The sequence below is a fragment of the Neltuma alba genome, unplaced genomic scaffold (assembly GCF_004799145.2).
Source record: "Neltuma alba isolate B1F8T4 unplaced genomic scaffold, ASM479914v2 tig00002165_pilon, whole genome shotgun sequence".
Classification (NCBI taxonomy): Eukaryota; Viridiplantae; Streptophyta; class Magnoliopsida; order Fabales; family Fabaceae; genus Neltuma; species Neltuma alba.
The window spans coordinates 437919-456285 of NW_021632765.1; the positions used below are offsets into that span (position 1 = coordinate 437919).

At 32.8% G+C, this 18367-nt stretch overlaps 1 protein-coding gene across 3 annotated transcripts; it reads left to right on the top strand.

Annotated features, from left to right (window-relative positions):
• Positions 1-1643: 1643 nt before the first annotated feature.
• LOC114718139 (CSC1-like protein HYP1) lies at positions 1644-13614 on the top strand. Of its 3 annotated transcripts, XM_028903403.1 has the most exons (11): positions 1647-1766; positions 2866-3244; positions 3473-3622; positions 4450-4513; positions 4611-4820; positions 6221-6409; positions 7238-7536; positions 8373-8649; positions 10418-10693; positions 11604-11837; positions 13194-13614. In XM_028903403.1, the coding sequence occupies exons 2-11, from the start codon at positions 2964-2966 to the stop codon at positions 13353-13355; spliced, it is 2142 nt and encodes a 713-aa protein (XP_028759236.1). In that variant the 5' UTR covers positions 1647-1766; positions 2866-2963; the 3' UTR covers positions 13356-13614. The 3 variants fall into 3 exon arrangements, with proteins under 3 accessions (XP_028759251.1, XP_028759236.1, XP_028759243.1); XM_028903418.1 differs by lacking the exon at positions 13194-13614 and having other exon boundaries at positions 1644-1766; positions 11570-11717; XM_028903410.1 differs by lacking the exon at positions 1647-1766 and having other exon boundaries at positions 1845-3244.
• Positions 13615-18367: the final 4753 nt, after the last annotated feature.

Sequence of the window (18367 nt, forward strand, 5' to 3'; positions counted from 1 at the left end):
AAACAAGACGCCCTCGGACAGTACGTGAGACGCTACTGATTTTGGTGAGATTCGTTGTTTTGTTTATTGACAGCCCCGGCGTGCCCCCGGTCAAGCTATAATTTATAATACTCCTCCGGTCCTTATTATAAGATCCAATTTGACTTTTTATTTGGTCCTAATTATAAGACCCAATCCATTTTCTCTCTTATATTTATGCATTTTTTTTCAAGATAATCCTTCTAATAATGATAGTTTTAACCAATATACTTAATTAGCAAGGATATTTTAGGAATAACAACACTTATTTATTATAAATAACCAACTTAACTTACTTCCTTAATCTCTTCAAATAAGTCAATTGGGTCTTATAATTAGGATCGGAGGAGTATTGTTTTTTTCAGTATAAATTACTTTACACAATTACACCACAGTCACCACTATATTGCCAAGCTCACGCTCATGCACTGAGTTCATAATGATATGCAGCCTGAAGAAACTCCACGTACCCTGATTTCCTTTCCCGGTATTTTTGTTTGTTAGAATACTTTTGACGTGTTTGCGTCGAATTTGAAAAATAAATAGTAATACCTCCATTCTTAATATAAAAATTAGTTTGCTGGTTTTCAATATTTATTTATTTTACCCTCAAATAATTTTTATAGTAATTATATATATTAAAAAGTTATTATCAATAGGTAATTTGAACACACATGATTAATAATCGTATTTTAGGAAAGTCAACACTTATTTATTACAAATAACTGATTTAACTAACTTTTTTAATTTTTCCAAATTAGTTAACTAAGTTTTATATTAAAGATCAAAGATAGTACTTCTAATTTTTAATATAAGAGCTAGTTTGACATTCAATTTGGTCCTAAATATAAAACCAAAATATATTTTATCTTTCATATTTATCTACTTTTTAAAATAATCTGTGTAATAGTTGCACATATTAAAAGTTCCACTAAATAGTAGTTTTAGCTAATACATATGATTAGTAAAGATATGTTAAAAAAATAACGTATATTTATTACAAATAAGTAATTTAATAAACTTTTTTAATCCACTTAAAATAGTTAACTAGCTCTTATATTAATAACAGGAGGTAGTGTAATAATAACTTATAGATACATGTATACGTATATATAAAATAGGTTAAAGTATACATTTAGTTCTTTAACTTTATATAAAATTTTAATTTGATCTCTTAACTTTAAAATATATACACTTAGTTTTTTAACACTAAAACTAGTAGATTTAAATAATGATTTTTTCATTGTTATTTAAAAAAATTAAACTTACTAAGTTAACATTTAAAAATGTTTTATGAACATTTAAGATATCAATATCATTATATATTTTGTTAGTAATTTTAAAATTAAAATACTAAAAATATATTTTTTAAAATTAAGCAATCAAATTAAATCTCTTTATAAAATTAAATAGTTGAACGTACACTTAAAAGAATATTTTGTAGACTGTAAACTTGTGAAGAAAGGCCAGTGACATAAAAAGATGCCTGGTCCCAAAAAAAAAAAAAAGGACATAAAGAGATAATAATAATGATGAAGAGGAAAGGTGGCAGAGTAAGCCCGCCACTGGGCACGTGGATGCTGAATGCCATCGCCAGCTAAAAAGGCGGGAGCAAAACCAAGTGTTTCGGGATTCGCACTGTAACGTCTTCATGGACTCCACATTTCAGAAAATTGAAGCTCGGTTGCTTTCCTATTCTGCTACGCTTGCTCCTGCTGCTGCACTCTTTCTTCCGCATTTCCTCTATCGTGATTTTCTCGCCACTCGTTCATTCTTGTCTCCGTTTTCGTTTTAATTAGTTTGTTCTGATCTGGATATGCATGCTTCTGCAGTTTTCTTATTCCTTGTGCTGTTTATTAATCTTGCTTTTCCCCCCGCTACATCCGGATTTCTTAATCCATAATAGATCTGTTTGATATCAAAGTTTTGCAAGTTAGTTGCTTTGAACTGGCATGTGGAATCTTTCTGTCTTTTTCCATGGTTGATTGGACTTGCGGTTGGTTTCTTTTACAAATGAATATACACAGCTCAGTGTGTTTGCTTTGATCTATTATGGTTGTATCATCTTCGAAAAGGAATTGCAAAGATGCTTGAATTTCAAGATTCATGGTTAGGCTTTATCAAATTTTTATTAACTTTTATCCGTTTCAAAATGAATGTTTGATGTTTGATTGATCGTTAAATAATTGAGTGGAAATATGGTTGACAATGAAAAGGGATTTTCCGGGTATAAAATATACATTTTTTTCTTATTTAAAGTCAATATATCGTGGAATTTGTCTTTTGTTGATTCGTGATGATTTGGTGCTTTCCTAGGATGATGAAGTATCAAAATTTTTCTTTGTGGATTATCAGCCCAGTAATTATACTGTAAATTGAAGTGAAAATTTATGATAGTTAAGGGGAGTCCTAAAAGTTGGTTAGGATTATAGCCGTTGGAGAGTTATGTGACCCGCGCCTATATATATGTGCAGACTTATTGAATCCGTGTAGCCTGTGGTCTTTTGAATCAATGCAGTGAATTGTTCTGTTCTCTAGTTCTCTCTTCTCCTCTGTTCTCCTCTCTTTCTGGTCCCGATTGCATACCTACAACAATGACCCCTGTGTTGCTTCCATGCTATGTGCGTAGTTTGTACTTAAAGACTCACCGGTTCATGGTGCCATATAAGGTCGTTGCCATAAGAACTAGTGTGATGGGCAAACTTCTACCTTTATACTCATTCTTATTTACCATGATCGTTGCTTGATGGTTATCTTGTGTGACTTTATATATACTTACAAGATATATTTATATGAATTTTGTCCTAAATCTTGTATTGATGCATATTATATTTTTTTTTTCTGCAGGTTCAATTATTATGAAGTTCGTGTTTTCATTTCTGCAACTTCAGCTGTCTTATCAAGTGTGATTAACTTATCTTCTGGTTTTAAATCAAATTTGAAGAATGATTCTTTCTGCTCTTTTAACTTCTGTCGGAATCAACCTTGGGCTCTGCTTTTTATTTTTCACCCTGTACTCTATATTGAGGAAGCAGCCTGGTAATATCACCGTTTATGCACCTCGCTTGGTAACTGAAGGAAAATTTCAGCAGGGAGATCATTTTAGCTTGGAACAACTATTACCGACTGCTAGCTGGGTGAAAAAAGCATGGCAGCCCTCTGAAGAGGAATTGATATCAAAATCTGGTTTAGATGGTTTTATCTTCATGCGCATGTTTATATTTAGGTGATTGAAATCATTTTTTATTCTCAATTTGAACTGTATCATACTGTTTCTTATCGTTACCATTGAAAGTGGTGTTCATTTATTCATTAGCTTTGCTATCTGAATTTCTTCAACATGATTTACCAATATTATTTTTCCTTCTCTTATTGAATATCACCTACTTTGTGTATTCTGTTTAGAGTGTTCACTCGGTTCGGATGACATTTTACTGTTGTGATAATTATACAGTCTCAGAGTAGTTTCTGTTGGTGGAATTGTTGGGATCTTCATTCTTCTTCCGATCAATTATATGGGGAGTCAGCTTAATGATCATTCTGACTTTCAAAACAAGTCTTTGGACTCATTCAGTATTTCTAATGTCAACAATGGCTCAAACAGGTTAATATCTTCAGCTAATCTGATCTTAGCAGGCATTATTTGGTCATGGTGAAGATCAGTAAATACATGAACGTTGATATTTATTGCTGTTATGAATAATGAATATAATTCAAAGTTAGAAAGTTTTTCTACTTAACATTCAAGAGTTCATGATCTTGGCCAAGAAAAAGATTCACGCATGAAAATATGTTATATTAAAACAGCTGCTTGAAATTTGCTCTGTGAGGAGTAGAATTTAGTAATACTTGATCAGTGGAAAAACTGATTAAATGATTTTGGGCCATTGGTTTTGTTGAAAAATTGATCTTTTTTTCCCTCTCCAGTGAAGCTCTATTTTGCAAGTGTATATTCAACAGATGACAGATAACAGATTTGTCTTGTATTGGCATGGAATATTTTTCAGTCCTCTTGTTCCTGTCCCTGAAAACAGCAGTTGAAGTTCTTTCAAGATTAACAAGCTTGATTTACCGGTGCCATGCATTTACATTGTGAAATTTTGGAAGTAAATAATTTATTTCTTCTCCAATATATGCAAAATTTATCCTAATAAGTACTACAAATTTTTAGTAGTTATTTTCATTGACATTGTTTATTAAATATCCAAGAGAGTTGGTTGTTGAAACCGAAAGTGCACAATGATGTAATGTGATCTGACTCCACTTAGTGAGATAATGCTTGTTGTTTTTGTTGTTGTTATTATAGTTACACTAAAATTTTAAGTGAAAGACGTGTTCGGTGAATATCATTGAATATTGTTTGCTTTTCACTTATCGCTTTTTTAAGCTGTAATCTGGATAGTCTAACTACTAGAATTGGCTTTTTTCAAGGTTATGGGTTCATTTTTGTGCTGCATATGTTTTTACGGGAGTTGTCTGCTATCTTCTTTATTATGTAAGTTCAGGTTTTCCTTGTTAATGCCAGAGTATTTTTCAATTCATACGTAAAGGCAGCGGTTGAATTTCATGCTTGATGTTTATATTGTAACCAGGAGTATGGCTATATTACATCAAAAAGAATTGCTCGCTTTTTTTCATCTGAACCCCTGCCTCATCAATTTACCATATTAGTCCGTGGTATTCCTGTTCCACCGGGATGCACCTGCAATGAAACTGTTGAGCGGTTTTTCAAGGAGTATCATCCTTCTACTTATCTTTCACATTCTGTAATTCGGCAAAGCAATAAACTTCAAAGTCTTATTGTAAGTATTTTCCTAGAGTTCTATTTGTTTTATCTCCCCGTTGCATCTTAAACAAGAAACCTTCTTACAAAAGCTCATGAGGCAAATCAAGCATATTTGTCAGGATGAGAAGAAAATAGTCTAGCATTCTTGTATTTTCATTTAAACCATAATGACTGTGGCGAGATATATGGGATTTTAGCATTCACTTTCATTAATTGTACATATGTCAAAATCATGTTGGTGTGTTTTTCCATTTTAGGCAGATTACGTAGGATAGAATAGAACTTCTGGGTACCTGATCTTTTCTTCTTCATGCTGTATATATGTTGTCTTTGTACATGAGTTTTGAAGCAATGATTTAAAACCCATTAGGAATCAGAGCCTGGGAATTCTGCTGCAGCTTTCGCTGCTACAGTTCACTACCACGCAGCCTTCATGGATGCTGTTCTATTATGTAATATATGGGAGAGTATGAATTAATTAGGTGGCGGTGTGGTTAGTTAGCAAGTTGAGGCAGTTGATGAACGTTAATAAGGTAACGGCTATATAAGGTGTGTTTCAAGCATGTGAATGATTGGATTTGAACTAATGCAATAGTAGCACCAAGTTTTCCTTTTCTCTTGTTCTCCCCCTCTCCCCCTCCTCTTCCCCTCCATCTCTGTTCCCTGTCTTTCTTCTATTTCTCTCTTCCCTTTCCTTGATCTTTCTCTTTCCTATCTCTATTCTACAACAGGGGTATTAGATGCCCTAGGTCTCGGCCTATTATGGGTGAATTTGGGTTACCTTGAGAGATAGTGGACGATGGGATGTGGTTACTTAGGAACTACTATTTGACTACCACGTCAGTAAGACTGTCATATTTTACCTGTTTTGTTCAATGATTTTATGCATCCAAGTTATGTTTCAACCTCAATGCTTTGTGTCATTGCCCTGGGAGTTGCACTTTAAGCGTGATGCTTTATCATCGAATCTTGAAAATTAAGTCTCTTGGAGATGGAAGTCCTCTTTTTGCTCATCAAGTAACATCTAAGACTCTTTGTTGAATATTTTTATCAAGTAATTCGGTGATCAGATTCTATGCATCTTGTTCTTATATTTATAATCCATTGGTTTCAAATCCACTGCTGCAGTATTAGAAGGTTTCTAAAGATCAATCTTCATTTACTTAGATTAAGGACAACTACATTAGACTCAGTGATGCTTTTAGTCCTTCTTCAATTAGATCTTCTTTGTTCTTTCTTGTATGCTACCTAATGTATTTTCCTTGCGAATGAGATAGGATTTGGTTTTCACGTTCACGTTGTGCATCTTAATAGAGTTTTGATCTGCTAAAACATATAACTGTGCACTTATCTTCAATGTTGTTATAACGTTGCCTGTATTATGTTTTTTGACGACTAAAAGTTCTGTTTTTGAAGAATGATGCAGAGAAACTGTACAAGAAGTTTACAGTAATAAAGGATAAAAGTGAAGTTGCTCAAAGGCAAAGGCGTGATGGTTGTTTGGGACTTTTTTGGCAAAAAGTTGATCGTTTAGATCATTATGAGAGGAGACTGCTGGACATAGAAGATAATTTGAGAATGGAACAGTCTTCACTATCAGGAAAGGTACCTTCGATGTCTGGGTGATCATAACTACATGACTCCAATGATGGTAAATTCATAGTATTTCCTGTAGGACTGTCCTATATCAAGCTTGGTTTACTTCCAAATCCAACATCAAATGAAAGGAATTGGGCCATCATTTTCATTGATATAAACAGAATCAGTTGTAAGTACAAATTTAATCTTGTTTGGGTCATCAAGATGAAGGTTGTTTGTGTTACAGATCAGGTTAATTGATGAAGATGTGATTACAGCACAATAGATAGAGACGCATCTTCATATTCCATCTCTAAATGAAATGAGACTGGAGAAGGAAAATAAAGAGGAGAGAAATAGAATAACAATGATGAAGATGTCTACACTTTTTTTTTTTTTGGTAATTTTTTATGAGGTTGTCTTGCCATTCCGAGGCGTGAAATATCAAACTAAAAGAAATTCTGTCGAGAATTTATAGTCAGAAGGAGTGGGGGCGCGAACACTTTTATGTTGACATGAAATGAGTGGAAGTAGATCCAGAAATGCAAGTGTAAATTTCTTACTAAAACACATGGTTTGGATATGCTGTACGGGTCAACAAGTGTACCATACATGAATTAATTGAATCAACCCATTTGCTACTCAGAAACAAACACATCAAAAAAGCTTTGAGCTTACTCAGTATAATTCTTGATTGGATTTTAGATAGCTCTGTTTACTACATACAATTTGTTCACTGACTTCTAGATTTGGGTTTTATGCCATGGACATTTTGTCCTACAAAATATCTATCTTATGAAAATTTAGCTGATATGAGGATGATGGCTAATACTATCACCATTTTCAACTTCAAAGGAAGTTCCAGCTGCCTTTGTCTCATTTAAGTCAAGATTTGGAGCTACAATAGCTTTGAACATTCAAGAAGGTATCGATCCCACAAAATGGATTACTGAGAAAGCTCCTGATCCCCACGATGTGCATTGGCCTTTCTTTTCTGAGTCATTCATAAAAAGATGGGTTGGGAAGCTCGTGGCTGTTGTTGCCTGTGCTGCTCTTACAATTCTGTTTTTCATCCCTGTGGCAATAGCACAAGGTCTTACCAATCTGGAGCAGTTGGAAACCTGGTTCCCTTTTCTTAAAAGCATACTAAGAATGTATGTGCAAGGTTTTACCAGTTGAATGTCTCACTTCTATAATGAAAGTATGCAAGAGTTAGATCATTGCCTTCTTTATTTTGTGGAAACACAATTTTATATGTTGTTGAGTCATTTGCTTAGATCATATTTTTATTATTGGTGATGCAATAGTTTGTCTCTGGGTCTGTATTCTTTTTTTTAAAACTGTGTTATGGTTTTCTCAGTGGGGTTTATTTATTTGTGTCAGGGGAAGTTGGAGTGATCTCCTGAGAAACTGCTCTCCTTTTTGTTTTTGTTCTTACTGGCTTTTCTACTGCTTCAAATCAAAGCATTTGTGATGATGTTCTCTTTGCTTCTAACTCTCTCCAGTGTTAATGGCTCATATGTGGCGGAACAAAACTGATAGTTCAGATATCAATTGATATACATTAAAGTAGTTCATAAGCCAAGTAGTTTCTATGCTGTTTTGCAGCACCAAAAGTTAATCATATGACTATCTCCAATAACAATGGTATAGTAACCTTTGTTTTAATTTATGACTGGATAACATTTTTATCAATGGTACCTGTGGTCTTCTTTACACCAGATGACTGCAGAATATCTCTATTTATGCTGTCTTCGGTATTTCATCCTTCACAGAATATCTATCACCCAACTTAATGGACTTATAATAGTGAGTGCATGCAATTCTTTTCTGTAAGTTACATGGATGTGTTATTTTCCTAATCAGGAGACCGGTTGAGTATGGATTTATAGTTGAGAGTATAATTTATTGTTTTGTTTTTGGTTACCAGCACCCCCTGTCATGGATAAGTACAGCAATTGAAATAGAGTTGTCCTTATTTATTATGCAGGGCAGTTGTGAGCCAAGTTATAACAGGATATCTTCCCAGTCTGATTCTGCAATTGTTTCTATCTGCTGTGCCACCTATTATGATTATGCTTTCATCCTTGCAAGGATACATCTCATGGAGTCAGATACAGAAAAGTGCATGTACCAAAGTATTATGGTTTACCATATGGAACATATTCTTTGCAAATGTGCTCTCAGGGTCTGCTCTCTATCGGGTTAATGTCTTTCTAGAGCCAAAAAAAATTCCCACACTACTGGCTGAAGCTGTACCTGCACAGGTAAGAATATTTTGAGTGCTGAAGCTGTGAATATTGAAGTATTAATACCTGCAAAGGTTGTCTATTAGGATTTTTTTTGGTTAATTTGATAATGGAGTAGCATCATATTCTATAAAACTATCAGGTGATTTTACAACTATTTTAGAAGTGGATTTCATCCTGAAGTAACTGTTGGAATATATTACATCGTTTTTTTAGTTTATATGTCATCAAATATTAATATTATACTTGTTAGTTATAGTTAATATAAGTCGTTGGTATTTTTGGCCTTGTTTTATGTAATTGGTTGGTAGATTCGTTACTTGTAGATGTGGGAGGTAGCAACATTTATGATGAAATTTTCCATGAATAGCCGTGGAGTCACTCTCGAGAATCCATCAATTAAATCTTATTCTGAATTTTTGGAATTCAAGTTGACAGATGAACTCAAATCTGACATCTCAGTGAGACAATCAAGAATTATTTAAATCTTGCCAGATTAATAAATTGAAGGCATTGGTGACATGAAAAATTAAATTTAGAGGATCACAGCATTTTGAGGGAAATATTTTGCAGTGAGAAGACAAGGTTCTCTGTTTGCTGATATGCTGTGAGGAGCAAGTAACATAGTGTTGCCTTAGAGTAATACTTGATAGAGCTGGTTGAGAGAGTTTTCCTTGTGGCAGATGTCAGTTTATTATCCTCTTTAATTGATTTCTTTTTTCCTACTTGGCTGCATACTTGCTTTTTTTCCCCAAAAAAATAATGTAAGACATGCACCCAGAGGTAGGTTCTCTAATGTAAATGCTACACTGTCATTCATAATGCGTTGAAAAAGTATTTGAGCATCACAGAAGCTTATTTTAAATTCTTTGTAGAGAATAAATTCAGTAAGAGGTGATAGACCCAATGAGAGTAGCAGAACTAAACAGGCCCAATGGTCAAGAGCCCAAGTTTTGGGTGATTGGACAGAGTGTGAGTCCTACGACAGTTTCTTTATTGTTAGGGAGAATTACAATAAAGTCCTAAGGAAAGAAAAAAATTACAAAACAAGTTCCAGAGGTTGTTATTTTTCACTCTAGAACTTGTCATTGCAAGCTACTCAAGTTGTTATTAAGACTTTTTAGTAATTATTTTTCTTCCTTGGGACTTGATTGTAATTCTCCCTCATTGTTTTGTGCTATAGGAGGAAGGGAGGGCATTAGTCTGAGAGTCATATGGTGTCAATTTTATGTTCCGTTTCCTTTCATTTCCATTTTCATTTCTATTACTACTTGAGTGACTAATACAGGCGGTGTGGTTAGTGATTTTGTCTCCATTTTACTCTTCTACCCTATTATGAAGAGTTTGTACTAGCCATTTACTGGATTAATTAAAGTTCTGAATATCATGTTCCCATCAAGAAGAAATAATAGAAAGGAGTATCATAAAAGGATGAGGAATCATCCTAAAAGAAATCAAGGGGAAAAGAAAATACAGTCAGAATATATTAACTAATAGGAGCTCCTTGGGCCCTCAGCCTAAAATAATGGTTGTGAGCTGCAATCCATAAAGGAGTTTGGGAAACTATCCTAGCGCAAAGATGCAGGGGTGAGGATCTGATGCTTCAGTTTGAAATGGATATTATTTCAAGTAATACAATACACCGTTGTCCATAAATAGATATTTTAATTGCTACTACTTGTCACACTGTTCATTTAAATGACATCTTCTTACCTTGTATATAACTTATTATCACGTCCATTAAGGGGATATGAAGTTCATTTCATCTATTTTATAATTGGTGTAGGCATCATTCTTCATAGCATATGTTGTGACATCCGGATGGACCAATGTAGCATCAGAACTCTTTCAGTTGCTTCGATTTCTTTGTAATTTGAAAAGTAGAATTTGTTCTGGGAACCGTGTTGATGATTTTGAAGCCCCTTCAATCCCCTATCACAGTGAAATTCCGGGGATTCTTTTATTTGTTCTTCTTGGCATCACATACTTCTTCCTTGCTCCATTAATACTGCCCTTCCTCTTGGTCTACTTTTGTATGGGATACATCATTTATCGCAACCAGGTTTGCAAAATCTCCTTTTGCGTTGCAGCATCTGTACTATGCTTCATTTTTTTATTAAGATATAGTTTGTTTATTTTTATAGTTGTACTATTTTCATTTGCATTTATAACACGCTATATGATGTCATATTCATTCTGAAAGGCTCCTCATGCATCATAAAGAGAATAATATGCACTTATTTGTAGTATTAGAGCTTATAGACGAAAATAATTTGCACGTATTAATCATTTGCTTGCGGTGACTTGCACATGGCCTCCGGTAGTAACTTCCAAGCAAATTTCTCTAGCTTTCTTGCTTTAGGGAGGATAGAAGGGAAAGCATGGTAGCTTGTAAATTTAAGAAAGTTTTTTGGTATATGGTTCAATTTGAGGCCCTTTGAGTTCATTAAGGTTTTTCTTTCTCTTATCCATTGTACAGTACTTATTCTTTGTTTCCTTCACTTTAGAACATTATAGAACGACCTGCTTATGATTTAAATGGTTTTCCCCTTTTTGTCGTATACAACGCTGGACTTGAAAGATGGTCTTATAGAACAAAATTATCTGTGAAAAATTCTTTCTTATCAAATATGTATTGGCTTCCCCCGAAATTAGGCGCTTCAATGACAAGGGAATAGATTTTATCCGATGATGATATGGGTAAAAATCAATGCACGTGTCTGCTGCTGTGCATATCTCAGAACCATTTATTGGATGATTTTTCCTGCTTCTTTTTTTTTTTTGGGGGGGGGGGGAAGAGATAGAAAAGTTCTCTATGATCGTGTTGTTAGCTAATGCTTCGTAGTTCAATTTATTAACTTGAATTATGTTATTTTAATTTCTGGTTTTATGGTGTCTTGAGCTGAGAGATATTATTTGTTTCACTTTTTGATCCCAGAATTTATGGTCTCTTAATTATCTTTCGGTGACAGCTCTTGAATGTTTATGTGCCAAAGTATGACTCTGGAGGAGAATTTTGGCCTAAAGTTTACAACTGCACGATTTTTTCCTTGGTGCTGATGCATATTATAGCCATTGGAATATTTGGTCTGAAGAAGCTTCCCCTCGCATCTGGCTTCACTGTGCCTCTCCCAATTCTGACACTTCTATTTAATGATTACTGCCAGAAACGATTCTTTCCTTTGTTGAAGGATTTTCCTGCTCAGGTAAAATTGACGGCTGTCGTCTGACTTTTTGAATCTTGATTCTGTTTGTTATATGATTTTAAACTTCCTCTAGACGGTTTTTTGAACTTGTGATTACTATGTATGACCTCATATAGACTATGAAGGTGAATTGTGGGAAGCTAACTCCGGGGACCAAGCTTCCTAACAAGCATCTCTACATGATCGTTATGACAGTATAGTACGTATCAAAATTTAAAGCTCTGTGCAAACCCTAGTTGCCAACTAGATACGCTGGCTCAGGGGATGGGTAATTAAGGTGAAAGAGAGCATGAGCAGTCTGTGGGGCAAAATAACAGATGGAAGAAGGAGTTTCTGAGGAAAGACACAGAAAAAGGGGGCTCTGTAAGAGAGAGTTATGTTCAAAAGAATAAACGAGAAGGGAAGAGGGACTGGGGAATCTGGGGGAGGACTTGTCCCCTCAAAGAGCTATGGTATTTTCTTTCGTTGGAGCCAGGTGTTCTGCTAAGCTAGATATCAGGATGACGGGAGATAATTAAAGACAATGTAACTGGCATCTAACAATAATATAATGAATTAGTGAGGTTCTAAGTTGGTTCTTAATGAACTAGTTATGGAGAACGACATTGTAACATAAAAAATATGTGGGAACTTACTTGAAATTGAAAGGACATCTGCTTGGAAAGTAGCTTGATGGGGAATTTAGTTGTTCACACAATATCTCCTTGTAAACCTTAACAACGATGATGCCTAGCGTATGTCCATACTTGAATTCCATAACACGAGGGGGTTGCTGTCTGTTTGAAAAATCACATTTAGTCTCTATAGTTTCTTGCTGGGTTTACTTAAGCTAGCCTATTAATGCTGACAGTTTACGAATGTCTTATACAGTATAATGATTAAAATAGGTTATGGCATTTTGTTTTCGCATTGTAGTCTGATCCAAAGTGGATTTGTGAAGTGAAATTCTATGGGGTATTTTTCAGTTTTAGTCTCTCATAACTTGGTCCTTCATAGGCAAGGTAATTCTTAAGTTGGTTCCTAACAGATGGGTATTTCTCTTTTTGGCCTCCGGCAAATAAAACAGTTATTAATAATATTCTTAATCTAGTTTTGATTATATTTGCAATACATGGGTGCTGATGGAATAATGTGTTTTTTAGGGACTAAATTGAGAAGTATTCTTTTATCAAGAATTAAATTGTGAGGGAAATTTTATGAAAAACCAAATTGAAAAATAGCTAATCTGTGAATGACCCCAGTGGGAAGATGATATTACGAAGAAGTATACTAAGAAATATATAGATATGTCCAAATCATTATTGCCTTTCATTGATAATTAATGCAGTCTCATTTATGAATATAATGCTTCTGCAGTGTTTGATAAAGAAAGATAGACAAGACCAAGATGATCCTCACTTGTCTGAATTCTATGATAAGTTAACCAGGGCGTATGATGATCCAGCTTTGATGCCAAAGAAATATACAGAAAGGAATGATAGCCCTACTTCTCCTCTACTGCATAATTCTGATGTTTGAATTCATAATTATCCCCCAGTGGTGGTGGCTGCATCTTTAGTATTAACAATTTACAGAATTTGTCAGATGGGTTGTTTGTTACAGGCAATGTGTCCTCATCAGTTTTAAAACTTATTTTCAGTTCTTGTTGTAACTGGTTTTCTTGTGCATGAAATGAGAACTTTGGTCAGTTGTCTCCTGTAACTTGTTTGTAACTGCATATTATTGCCTTGGTATGTCTGTCCGTAGTCTTTCTTATATTACTTTAACATAAGAGCTAGTTGGGAATTGTATTTGGTTCTAAATATGAGATCTCAATTTATTTTGTCTTTCAAATTTATAATTCACTCCCTAAAGTATCCCTATTAATTGCATATATTAAAGGGTTTTCATCCAAGACTAAAAAGATATTTTAGAAAATTTAACTCATATTTGTTACAAATAACTAGCTTAACAAATTTTTTTAATCTAATCAAATTAGTTAACTAGTTCTTATATTAAGAATTGGAGGTACTATTTATAACGACAGCTAAGTATCCATTCTTTCTCAAGAATCAATGGATTCATCTGCCTCAATTTTTAGAAATGAAGTTAACAAATGAACTCATGTCTGGCAACAATCAATAATGGTTTACATATTAACAAATTAGTGAGTGAATCAAAGGACATGAAGAATTGAATTAAGAGGATCACAACCTTTTGAGGAATATATCGGGGTGAGATGGCCAAGGTTCACTGGTAACATGCTGTTGTCTGAGTTAGTGTTACTTTTGTGTATTGACAGATAGTCAAAATATTTGGGTATAAGAATGATTGATTTTTACTTTGATCAACAAATCAATCCTTAATGGTGTGTCTATGCAACGTTAATGTTAATTTAAATAGAAGTGTTAAGGAATTGGTCTGACGCTCAACATGGTTCCGTAGGAAACTCAAACTCCAATGACAATTACGAGGCACTAATAAATATATTAGCAAAGCGTCAAATGAAATAGAGACAATTAAATTGTTGAGGACATCCCACTTGGCGGAAGATGCTAGTTGCTCATCTCATCATCTTCTTTTAGATACAAATTCAATCAAAATTTTCTTTTCTTATTTATGTTCTTGAAAGGATAATAAAGCATATTCCACAGTATGATTCTGCTAATTTTGTGATTCAATTTGGGAAGTTGAATTCAACGGTTGAGTCCTTTGGATCCATCAATATTTTATGTCTCAAACTTAATATTATTCAAAGATACCTTTTGGTGATAGAGACTTGTATATGATGGAGTAGTGAGGATTTAATAAACTATAAGGGAGTTTGCGAAGGGTGTTAAGATCAATGAGATCATCATTAATAAATAATTACTAATCAATAAATTAACAGTAAACGGCGTAAAGGCAAATTTTGTCCTTATTTGATCCCCAATTTAAAATGATTGAGTAATTTTTGATGTGTTTGTTTCTTCCCATGACTTCAATAATTGTCTTAATTAAAATGTAAAGACAATTTCTGATTCTGGCCAAGTCAGAACAGGTGAAACCAATACAAATGGAGGCTCCTTTTCACCCCTTTGGTCTGCTTGAACCCTATTTATTTCCAAGACTGAGATATTATAAGAATCATTTTCTGGTGTGAAAAGCGAATATCACTTTTATGATCTCCCCCTGTAGTAATTACATATTGTGAAATATTTCATCTCCTTAAACCTGTTATACTGTCCAGGCCAAAGAAAAAAAAAACAAATAATAATGTCTTTGGATGGTGATAATAATGACAAGTGCGTCCCAATATGTAAGAGGGTATAGTTAATTTAATAGAGTCCCAACCTAGCTTGTTAATCAAGTGAGGGCATGCTTAAAATAATGTTGAAGTTAAGTTAAATTAAAATTAAAAAAATCATAAATACAGCAAGTTACTCTTCCAGTCCTTAATATAGGACCTAATTGTTGAATTGATTTTAGTCCTAAATATAAGACATGCTTCTTATATTTATCAGTTTTTCCTAAATTACAGCTATGGATATTCCCTCAGTTATAATAAAATAAAAGAGGGAGGGACGATATTAAGGAAGATGACTATGATGTTTTAGGAAAAACATGTTATATATTTTTTATAATTAACTAACTTACCTAACTTCTTTAATATAATCAAATTAGTTGAATAGGTCTTATATTAAGGATTATAGGAGTATATCATACATGCAATATTTATTCATAAAGAATCCTAATGAATAGACGGGGATTGCTGGTCAACTCTTAATTAAACTATACTAGAGTCTAAAGTTTACCCAGAAAAATCTTTATTTTATATTTTTTAATAAATAATAAATATAAAAGAATATAATAATTTTTACTTTATTCTAACACAACATATATCTGCGATAAAATTTTTTGAATATTTTTAATCGGAAATACAAAATTTAAATGAAAGAAAAAATGTTATTGAGAAAAAAATGGCACATAGATATGGACGCCGGAAAAATACTGGTACAAGTATACAGCTACAGAAGTTAAGGATTTTGCAATTCATATGATCAGGTGTTTTGCTTTCTTTCATGTTTCATACAGATAAAAAAAAAAAACAAAAGCCATCTCGATTTTTTTTAATTACATATATATAGTTGAAATAAAACATCATGTCATTCTTTTAAATCCTTCATCAATTGAAATTTGGATTGAGAAATAGAGATCATGATAAAAATTAAATTAAATTCAAGTACATATAAGTTCGACATAGAAAGCATTAATATAGTTATTGCAAATCTTGAAGGAGAATTCAATAATAACAATACGCACCCGTTCAATAAAATATACACAATCATGTATATACACACACATAATGTATACTTTTCTTATCCTAAATATAAAATCTTTATACTAATAAGACTTTTATACTAGTATATATAAAGATTTTATATTTGAAACTGGAAGAATATATATATATATATGTGTGTGTGTATTGTTTGTAGTGGATTAAGTTTGATGATAAAGACTTGAGATCAACATTGGAGTTAGAATTTTCAATCAAAAAGGCAAACTTTGTCCTGTTCTTGGGCTGTGCATAGAGTTGTCAAAGGGTGCAAGCCGCCTTTATCTGCACAAGAGCATGAAAAATTTCTCCTTTACTTTATAAAATATAAATCTGAGTTTAATTTGTTAACTTAGAAAACCATGGTTTTAAATATAGAAGTTTAATAATTAATTTATAGGTATTAAAATTATTTAAATTAATTATATTAATTTTTTCTAAAATATTTTTTGAGAAAATTTCACAAAAGGAACTTAAAAAGTACTAAATACTAAATCAGGATTGTTTCCTACATTTTGACAAGTTTTACCTCTATTTGACTTGCAAATAACATGATTTGGTTAGAATTTTTGATTTAAAATTTAGTAATTTTCAAATTCTTTTCTGATATTTTTTCTATTTTATTATTATTATATTATCCTATAGATTAAGGTACATTTAGCACCTCGAAGTATTTTCTTGAGTGCATCCAGTATCTTCAAGTATTTTATGATGCGTTTAGCACATTGTAGTATTTTTTAAGATGTGTCAACATCAAGCACCGTAAAATATTTTTTAGTATATCTAGCATCTCAAAATATTTTTTTTAAGTACGTCCAGTATCCAAATATATTTTTTGATGTATCTAATATCAAGGCAAAAAAAAAATTACATGAGGATGCTAGACATACCTAAAAAATACTTCAAAGTACTGGATGCACCAAAAATATTTCAAAATACTGGATGCATCTAAAAACATACTTAGAGGTTTTGGATGCACCTTAACCCTTATCTTATTAATAGAAAGCCATTTTTAGACATAAAATCAATTTGAAAAACAAAATGAATAAAAATTCTATATTAGGTTTCATGCAACCTACTAATCCAGCTTCAATGTTCATGATTACCCTTCCTAACACAATTTTTTTTTTCTAGGATTCGAATTTAAGACCTAAAGTGATCTGGTTGACCTTACACAGTTAAATCAACTCTGTGTTGTTGAGGGTGTATATATCTATACATCACTTAAATTGTAAGAGCATCTACAAGATCCATTACTGGTTGAATTGGTCCAGAAAAGTCACAATCTGAGCCTGATAAGTGGCGAAGTTCCCATAGAAGTTTGTATAATAGTAAATCAACGATTGATGAGGACATTACGTTATATTTTAAATGATATATGATAAAAATAATTTAGGGATAATAATTTTAATTTTAATATTTTAATTTAATGCGGATCAGGTCACAAGTGGGGCATTGGACGAATCGTTTTAGCGGAGGTTGATCACTCAACGAGCAGCCACTTTGGCTAATTTCATATTTTTGTTGGTGAAATTTCAAGAGAAAGAGACTTTCAATCATCACCTGTGCAAAGTTTTCTCTTGTCCGCTAGTTTCATCAGAATCTATTGGGAAAAAATGTAATTAATTCTAATTATTTAAAGTGTAATTTTTTTTTTCTAGGTATATATTTTTTGAGTTAAAAGTCAAAAATACCTATGAAATTTTACCAAAAGTTCACCTAACGTTATAAACTTTTTTTGGGTTCAAATTTACCCATCAAAATTTAAAAAGAGGTCAATAATACCAGCGTCGTTAATGTCCGTTTTTTTAGCCATGGGACCCATGCTGTTTTTTAATAAAATTACTCAAATACCCCCATTCAAAACAAAAAAAAAAAGCTAAGGGTATTTTCTACTCTTAACTTTTTTTTCACTGGGGGTATTTTGGTATTTTCATTAAAAAGTTGGTCCCACTGTTTAAAAAATAGACGTTAACGGTGCTGGTATTATTGACCACTTTTTAAACTTTGATGGAAAAAAAAAATCATGGTGTTGGATGAACTTTTGGTATATTTTGATAGGTATTTTTGACCCTTAACCCTATATTTTTCATTAGAAGTAATTTTGTTTGAAACACTATTGGACACTAAATGTGGATATCTTCCTCTGTGAGGATTAAAACCTTAGTTTATTATAGTGCAGGAGATTAGTCTTTTTTATTAGACCAAACTTATTAATATTTAAGAGAAGTTTATT